General features: G+C 62.4%; 1 protein-coding gene across 2 annotated transcripts in view; it reads right to left on the bottom strand.

The window, feature by feature from the left end:
* Positions 1–1,505: 1,505 nt before the first annotated feature.
* CFAP46 (cilia and flagella associated protein 46) overlaps positions 1,506–8,770 on the bottom strand; it is an 89,978-nt gene continuing 82,713 nt past the window's right edge. For both annotated transcript variants that reach the window (XM_073240092.1, XM_073240093.1), the window contains 6 exons: positions 8,553–8,655; positions 7,814–7,926; positions 6,686–6,767; positions 6,123–6,259; positions 6,007–6,041; positions 1,506–4,968 (listed from right to left, as the gene is read on the bottom strand). In XM_073240092.1, coding sequence (XP_073096193.1) covers positions 4,564–4,968; positions 6,007–6,041; positions 6,123–6,259; positions 6,686–6,767; positions 7,814–7,926; positions 8,553–8,655 — 875 coding nt within the window. In that variant the 3' untranslated portion in view covers positions 1,506–4,563. The remainder of the gene's footprint in view (positions 4,969–6,006; positions 6,042–6,122; positions 6,260–6,685; positions 6,768–7,813; positions 7,927–8,552; positions 8,656–8,770) is intronic.

Raw genomic sequence — 8,770 nt, 5'->3', positions numbered from 1 at the left:
AGCTATGGTTGTGAATCAACCATGTGGGGACGTGGCTACGCCTCAGCACCCTAGGCCTGGCCGCCAGGGGAGCCACCGGAGCTGCCAACCTGCTCTTCCGGCAGGGGCGGGGTGGTGGGCATGCCCGGAGCACCCCGCTGGGAATACCAGGGAGAGACCCAGGAGCCCTGAGTGCCCAGGCCAGCGCGCACTCTGGGGGCAGTCAGGGCTGGAAAGGCAGACCGTGTGATGGCTGCACAGGGTGGGGCGCTGGGTTTGTGCCTGGGTGATGGGACCTACTAGGCACGGATGTCAGCATTGGCACAGAGCCTGCGTCCACCTTATAGGTCACACAAATATGACCTCCAAGTGGCCCGGCTGGTCTGGCTCCAGAGCCCACGATACCTGCCCCTTCCCATCTGGAGCCCCATTTCCCACATCTGGGAGGGCCCGTCCTGAGGCACGGGGTGCTCCGGGTTTGCACCGGCCTGCTTATGCTTTGAGTGAGAGCTCCGATTCAAAGATCTTGTGGTGGGAAATCCTCCACCGTGTAAGTGAGAACACAGGGTCCTTGACCACCCAGACTGCTGGCTACGGAAGAGCCCGCACATAATTCAGGTGGTCTGTCGAGACACTGACCTCTGGTGCGGGCTGTGAGGGCTTGGTCCCTTTAACTCCAATTTTCCCAATTTCCTACAATAAAACATCTTGTTTAAAAACCTCATTTAAAAAATATGGACATCACTGTTTTCAAGACATAAATTGAGAAAACAAACAGAACCTTTAGAAAGGTGATTGACAAGCAAGAACCAAACATGGAGGGTCTGCGGGTCGTCACAGGTGTAGAAGGGCCAGACCTTGTGTGGACACAGGGCTGGGGCCGTGGGTGGATGCCTCCCTGACCCTGTGGGGGTTGGAGCTGGGGGTCAGGCCCTCCTGGGTCCCTGGGCTGCCCGAGTCCCACAGGGCCTGTGCTTTCCCAGAAGCGTGAGCTCCTGAGGGACTGGCGCACATCACGGAGCCAGCCTGGAGCTCAGCTGGGCTCCCCCCTCGCCCTGCACACGTGGGCCACGTGGTGTCAGGGAGGCCAGAGGCTGGGTGCTGACCTCCTGCATCCCAGGCCCCTCGCGCCAGGGTGCCCATCACAGCCTGCGTCCTTCCTGGGACACAGTCGGAACACGCACGTCCAGCCTGCCTTTCTCAGCGGGCTGCCCACCATTTGCATTACATTCTGTCTCCTATTATTACCAATAAATTCCAAGTGATCTTTTTTCTCCTTTTAGTTTGTAGGGTTACATAAATTTCACCTACGCAAGTTTTTCATGCTGGAATATATTACGGAATGCCACTTGTGTTATAGAAGCTAATTGATAATGTGATTTGTTATGTTGCTGGGACATAATTCAGAAAGTTATTTTAAAGCCTTTGATACATGGAATAGCGCTCCCCGTTTAATCTCTCACACGAGTAGACACGGTGTAAGGTAAAAATGGGATGCAGCACAGATGAAATATTTCCAGAAGCTTTTATTCTTGTTGTTTGGGTGTGTGCCAACATCTTTCTAGAAGAAAGCTCATATTTCCAATACTGCTCTGATTTGGATTTATTCCCTGGTCATTAGTTAGGTTTTTTTAAAAAAACTGGAACATGTATGTGTTTAAAAAAAGGAAAAAAATGAAATAAAAAAGAGGGAATCACTACCTTTCAGTATGATCAAAGGTGAGATTTTTTTTTAACTTCTTATATTGAAGCAATGATACATTTACAGGAAGTTGCAAAAACAGTGCAGGCAGTACAGAGTCCCCCAGGAAACTGAAGGGCACGGCCGACCGTGCCCCAAGTTCACCACCCTCTCCAGGCGTGTGCGTGTGCATGCAGCTCTGTGAGGTGGACGTCTGTGTCACTGCCACCATCGAGGTAAGAACTGGCATGTCACCAAGGCCCCCTCGTGCACAGGCCAGCCTGCGCCCTGGCAGCACACACCCCTTCTCCATCTGTGCAGTCCTGGTGCCTTGAGAATGTCATGTGACAGACCACACAGAGCCTCTTCACTCAGCCAGGGGTCAGTAGCTCAGCCCTTTTCTGGGCAGAGTCTCACTGATACATATACCGGAGTTCAACCATTCACAGGCGAGAGACATTTGGGATGTCTCTAGTTTCTTTTTTGCCCTAATGCAATAAAGCTGCTAGAAACATTCATGCATAGGTGCTCTTGTGACATAAGTTCTCATTTCCCTGGGATGAGTGCCCAGGAGTGCAATGGTTGTTAATTGCATGTATAGTTTAAGAGAAACTGCCAAACATTTTTCCACAGGGGCTGCCCACTGTACATTCGTACCAGCAGTGTCGGGAGACCCAGTTTCTCTGCATCTCTGCCAGCATTTGGTGTTATCACTATTTTTTATTTTAGATGTTTTAGGAGGTATGTGGTGGTGCCTCATCACAATCTTAATCTGTGCTTTCTTTTCGGCTATTTGACTGCAGTACATCCTGACCCAGGAAGCTGCAGTACTGCCCCTCTGCACCTGAGGGCAGAGGCTGTGCTGCTGTGGCTCAGCCTTGCCAGCAGATGGCGACCAGGGCTCTCTTGGCCTGGGGCCTGGCATCCAGTGGACTTTTTGGACGGCTGCTGCTGGCTGCCAGGCGACCCCAGAGCTACGCTCAGAGGCCAGGGAACTCTCCAGGTGAGGCGAGCAGGAGACTCAAGACTTGCTGTACACATGTGGACACCCTTTGCCCAAGGTCTGCAGGACAGTGTGGGACAGGGCAGGAAGAGCCCTGGGGGCTCCCGGTCACCCTGCAGAGGTGTGTCCTGGCCAGGCTGCTAGGTCCCTGGAGACCAGGGCTCTGGGGCCTAGCCAGGCAGATGCCCAAGGGACTGCCTCCAGGACCCAGTGCCAGCAGGGGCCTTGACCCTCACTGCAGCCCAGGGACCCTCTAACCAGGGTGGCTCCAGCCCAGAGATCTGTCCTTTGGCCACAGGCATGTGAGACCCTTCGGCACGGTCCTGGCCTCAGCCTCCTGCCCTGACCCCACAGGGGCCAGGCTGGCTTGGGGAATGGGGCGAGAACCTTTCCTGGGGGCTATAGTCTGTCCTTCCTATGGCCACCCTCAGCTCTGCTGAGTGACCACTTGTGAGGACAGTGGCTTTGGGGGCTCACCTTGTCCATGGTGTGACCACAGGTGGTGCCTGGACACCCCACCCGGGGGCTCTGAGGTCGGGGACAAGCTGCTCGCCCCCCCAGCCCCCTATTTTTCGGCACCCACCCACCTGCTCACTCTGAGTCCACACCCAGCTTCCTGCTGGCTTCCACGGCTAGACTTCGTCCAGTCACTCACTAAACATTTGCCTGGCATTGGGCAAAGCGCCCCTCGGAGGGACGCACGCCTACTCACCAGAGGCGGCACAGACCACGAAGAATTGGATGCTCACTGCAGGGCAGGGCGGACGTGGGCTGTCGACCCTAAGGGGTCACTTTGCCATTTCCAGTCCCTGGCCTCAGGGGAAATGAGGTCCTGGCCCAGTCTCCTGGCTTTTCCACCAGCCCAGTGGGAGGTGGGGCCACCCAGGGAGCAGCGTATGTCCAGTCAGCGCCCCAGGGCTGCCACGGGATGGGTGGGCGCCCATCATGTCCTCTGGGCCCATTGCCGTATAGGTCCCAAGTGGGCCAAACGTATCTAAGGGTTGGGGGCCAGCAGGGTTGGGGGAGGCGCTGACCGGAGTGTGTGTTCAGCAGTCGAGCCCTCACCTATCTCCCTCCCTCTGATGTCACCTCCCCATCACCTCTCAGGTGACCCCAAGGAGCCAGGAGGGGTCCAAGTCTGGAGCACAGCGGGCAGGGAGCTGCCCCACGTTGTGGGCCACACCAGGCCCCAAGGCAACAGACCACCAGGACACCCCACCAGGGTCACTTCTGCTCTGCCACACTTTGGTGGCTCTGCTCTGCCTGCCCTCACATTTCAGGTCCCACCCAGGCTGAAGACACAGCCCCCGAGAGCCCGCGTCAGGGAGCACGCGGGAGAGCTGGAGCTCACTACTGGGCTCGGGCCTGTGCCAGGGTCTCCATGAGACCAGGCGGCATGGACCGGTTGTCGGACGCATATTCAGCAGATCACGAGAAAGGTGCACCCTCTCCAGGAGCCCTGACGGCCCAGCCGTGAGCCTGAGTCGGGGCCCGGGGCATGCACTGCACGCGGCCCTTTGGTCTTTGAGGTGCTAGAAGCTGCCGGCATCTGGGTTGAGTGGGCCAGCAGGCAGGGCTCGGAGCCGGAGGCCGGCAGTGCTTCAGACAGATGCCCCGGTCGCAGACACCACACAGAGAGGCTGGGAAGGGCCGTTTACTGAGCACTGACACACAGGCCGCCCTGGCGGCATTTCCCACCCGGGGACCAGGGCCTGGGCACCAGGGAGCACAGGGAGGGCAGCTGTCCTGTCCCCTGGGAAAGGCGTTTGCCAGAGGGCCCGCCTGCTGCTGCGGCCTTTCAGGAGGTGGGAACAGCCCCCCTCCCAGCCCCCGGGTGTGCACGTGGCTCCCCCGTGACTGGACCATAGTGGCGGGTCCCGGGGTCCAGGCATCCGTGTGGTCAGCCCTGACACACCCCTCCCACCCAGTGACCCTGCTCCTCCTCCACGAGGGGCCGCATGTGCTGGGCAGGAGGAGGGCTGGAGGAGGGAGCCGCAGAGCAGGCCGGACCCCGGGCAGGTGGGGACAGAGGCAGGCGCTGCCCCGTGCAGAACCAGGTGGGGGGCCCAGGTGGCACGTCCAGAGGCTGGTGGAGGAGGGGCGCCTGTAGGTGGGGTGGGCTGGGTGGTGGGGTCCGGAGGGGCTGTCGGGGTCTGTGCCCTGGTGGAATCTGCGCCCTGTCACGCGATGGCTTGGTGTGGCAGCCCGTAGAGGACCAGGTTGAGGGAGGCCACAAGCCGCTGGGCACCCTGGAGTGGTGGCAGCTCGGGGAGCAGCTTGTCCTTGGAGGTCTGCGGAGACTCCCCTGTGGGGAGAGGGCGTGCTCGCAGGACTAGGGTGCCCGGCAGCTGGGTCATGGCCAGGGCGCGTGGTGCTCCCGCCCTGCCTGCAGATGCAGACGGCCACCTTGGCCAGAGGGCTGCGGCACATGGCCGGGGAGGGTCCCCACCAGGACTGGAGCACCTGGACCCTCCCTCCACCCAATGCCAGCCCTGAGTGCACCAGGACCCAGAAGGTTCTGCAGCTTGGGGTGGCTACCACTAGCCAGTGGCTACCACTAGCCAGCGGCCACCATGGGCTCTGTGGGGCCAACCGAGGATCACAGTTTTGTCCCTTTCCATGCACATGGCAAGGGCCTTTCCCAGCACACCCCAGGTGGCAGGCGCCATGGCTTGGCCCTCATTCTGACCCAGGAGAATACACTGGCCGCTCCTCATGCCGCCAGGCTGCACCTGTGTCTACCCCCAGTGACCACTTCTGTTCCCAGTGAGCCTAGACCCTCCTTCACTTCACCTCCCGCTGACCTGGACCCAGCCCGCCGCTGGGCTCACTGGCTCAACAAGCACTCACTCAGGGGCTGCAGCCCAGACACGGAGCCACGCGAGGGACCTCATGACGGAATCAACCCGGGGTCACCTCCCCAGGCCCGGCGCTGAACCCCCACTGCTGAAGCCGTAGTCTGTGGGGCTGAGACCCCGCCACATGTGGGCCGCCACTGTTGGCGCCAGGGTCCCACCTGCTCCGGAGGCCGCGTGGGGGCCCCTCCTGAGAGCCCTCTGAGCTTCCAGGGTTGGTGTGACTTGAACCATGTTCAAGATGAGCCAGCGTTTCTAATGCCCGTTTCTAATGTCCCTAAGGATGCTTGGCACCAGCGCGCCCATGGGCCACGATGTGGGGGCTGGCCTGTGCTGGCGGCGCAGGGACAGGTGGCAGGGGGACCCAGCCCTGCAGCGCTGTGTGGCCGGGGCCGAGGTGGGAGGTCTTAGGTTTTAGGTCTTAGGTTTTAGGTACCGTCGCCCTGGTGATCCTCTTCCCCGACTCCCGCCTGCTGAAGAAGACGCACCGCTCTCCCGACTGGCTTGCCGGCCATCAGCAGATCTGGGGAGCAAACACCCCCTCAGGACCAGGCCCCCCGGCAGGCGTCTGGGGGCTGCGGCGGCGGGGGCGGCGCCCACTCACTCTCCCACAGTGTGCTGGCCCGCAGCGCGTTGTCCTGAAGACGTGCCGGCCACTGGTTCACCAGGACGCTCCCGACGCCCACGAGGCTCAGGAGGATGGCCGTCGGGACGGGCTCCTCCAGGGACAGCTGGCGCCCGCTGCAGGGGGCCAGACTCCTGAGGGCGGCGCCGAGGCCCAGCCCCCAGCCCCCGCCCAAGCCGCCCAGGTGGGAGTGGGGGTCTGCACTGGCGACTCGGAAGGTCTTGGGAGAGTCGGGAAGCCCCCCGCCCAGAGGTAAATGCCCTTCAACAGGAGCAGGCATCTCAGAGCCAGACACAGCGCCGGGCCCGGGAGCTCTGCCAGCTGGCAGCCCACAGTGGCCACAGGTGGGTGAGGTGTGGGCACTCTGAAGCCGGGCCCCCCGCCAGAGCTGCCCCCTCCCCCACCACCCAGGCTTGGCCGGGGAGCTTCCGGGGACTCGTGGGCCTCTGCCCATAGGGTGCGGGGACACAGCCGTCAGCCACGCGCCCCCTCCCAGACTCCCCGGGGCTGCCGGGAGCCGAGGCTGACGGGACGCCGGACACCTCTTGCTCTCTGAGGCCGCCGCCCACCGCCGCATGCTCTCATGAGACCGCGTCCGATCCAGCACGACCATCATCCGGCACCCTGCACGGCACGGGAGTGGCAGCTCAGCAACTGGGCGCCAGGCTGGCGCAGAGGCCAGGGGAGGCACAGGCTTGACATCAGGCCCTTTCCGGGATCCACTGGCCGCACAGGCACATAGGGGCCCTGTTTCGGGAGCCCCACACCTTCACAGCCTCCTCGGGCACCACGCTGGGCAACAGCAAGCAGGGGAAGTCAGCGGGCCTGCGCACCTCTCCGGGTCCGGCAGAGGGGCTCACCCCCAGCACGCCACACCAACGGGGTGCCCCAGCTTGCTGTGGTCTCAGGCCCTGGTCTCAGGCCACAAGTTGGTCACCCTGGCCCTGTGTGCCCACTGACAGACACCAGTGTCTAAAACGCAGCACTTGGGTGTGGGCATGCAGTGAGCCCCATGGGGCAGAGGCTGGCCCCCACCGGCCCACAGCGGCCTGGCTGAGGTGGCCTCGGGGTGTCCCAGGGGCAGGCAGAGCACAGGCTGGGTGAGGGCAGGCCTGGGCGGGCACTGCAGGGGCACTGAGTAACACCTGCTGCCTGCTGAGCCTGCCTGTTCCCCCTGCCCTCGCCCCCTCCTCTGGAAACTAAAGCTGCCCCCTCCCAGGTCGCCTGGCCCTACCCACACCTCGGGGGGCTGGAAAGGAGACAGGTACCAGCGGGCGCCCTGACCACAGGAAAATGTGCACATGCCTGCTGGACTGCCGGCAGAGGACCTCATGTCTTTCCAGGGCAGTGGCCATTTTTGAGGAGTCCCTGGGAAGGACCCTGGCAACTGCCAGGCAGCCAGCCACCCCGTCAGAGGAAGGCCAGTGAAGGGTGGGCCAGACCACCCACACGGGCCACAGGCAGGGCTCACGGACAGAGGAGGCCCTGCGTGTTCACCGGCTGACAGGAGGGGCTGGGGTTGCTGAGAAACGGGAGGCCTGCCCCGGGCGTGCGGCACCTCCCTAGAGCGGAGGGCCCTGTGCCTGAGGGCGACAGGGGCTGCGGCATCTGCCAGCCTCGTGGTGGGCAGTGGGTCCTGGCAGCCGGGGGTGGGTTTGCAGGGCGCTCACCTTGCAGGCTCATGGCGGCCAGCCTCTCCACCAGCACGTGGGACAGGAAGCTCTCCATCCCGTAGAAGAAGAAGCCCTGGCAGCTGCCCAGGAGCTGCTCCCACTCAGCCTGGCTGCAGGGAACAGGGGGTGGGCAGGGGCAGGGCCTGGGCGACACCGCCAGCCCCAACCTGCCCTCGAGGCCTCGGGCTGCAAGGGAGACCCACTCCCAGAACTGTCCTGTGCTTGTCACCCAATGTCCCACCCCTTGGCGTCCACCCCGTGTTCTGACTCCCAGTTTCCCTGGGTGACTGGTCCAACTGGCATCCAGAGAATGGACCTTGTGTCCCTGGAATGAACCCCGTCTCACTGGGCAGTGGCTCTGAAAAGTGCTAGAAGGGCTTCCCTGAGGGCCAGCACGCCCAGGGTCTTGAAGGTGCGTGCCCACAGGAGACATGTCCCCTCCAGGAGGCCTGGCTGTGGTGAGGGGTGCCAGCCACATGCAGCACAGCCCTGGGCACCCAGGTCCAGGGGGCTGAGGACAGTGACACCCCTCTGTGGGCACTGGCAGGGCCAAGGAGCCCAGGTGAGGGGAAGAGAAGTCGGACACCAGAAGGCTCCGTGCACAGGGAGGATTGACAGGACTGGGGAGAGGGGCCAGGGCAGGAGGGAGCCTGAGGGAAGCGGGGCGCTGCGGGGAGGGAGGGGCCGCCCCTGGTCAGCGAGCCTGCCCCTGTGGCCCCGGGGCCCAGATGCGAACCTGGGACTGCGCTTGTTTCCCAGATGCCCCACCCATCGCGCAGTGAACGTGTCTCGGAATTTTTCCAAAATTTCCTGGGTTACCGACACAGGAGCCAGCATTTCTGCAGTGAGGATTGGATGGCGACAAAGCACAGGCGGTGTCACCGAGCAGGACATCGAGGGGCCGGGGTGGAGTCAGCATTTGCTGCTTGTAGCAACATTTGCCTCCTTTCCTCC

The sequence above is a fragment of the Manis javanica genome, chromosome 7, assembly GCF_040802235.1.
Source record: "Manis javanica isolate MJ-LG chromosome 7, MJ_LKY, whole genome shotgun sequence".
NCBI lineage: Eukaryota > Metazoa > Chordata > Mammalia > Pholidota > Manidae > Manis > Manis javanica.
The sequence above is the reverse complement of the archived record's forward strand: the minus strand, read 5'-3'. Positions and strand labels throughout refer to the sequence as shown.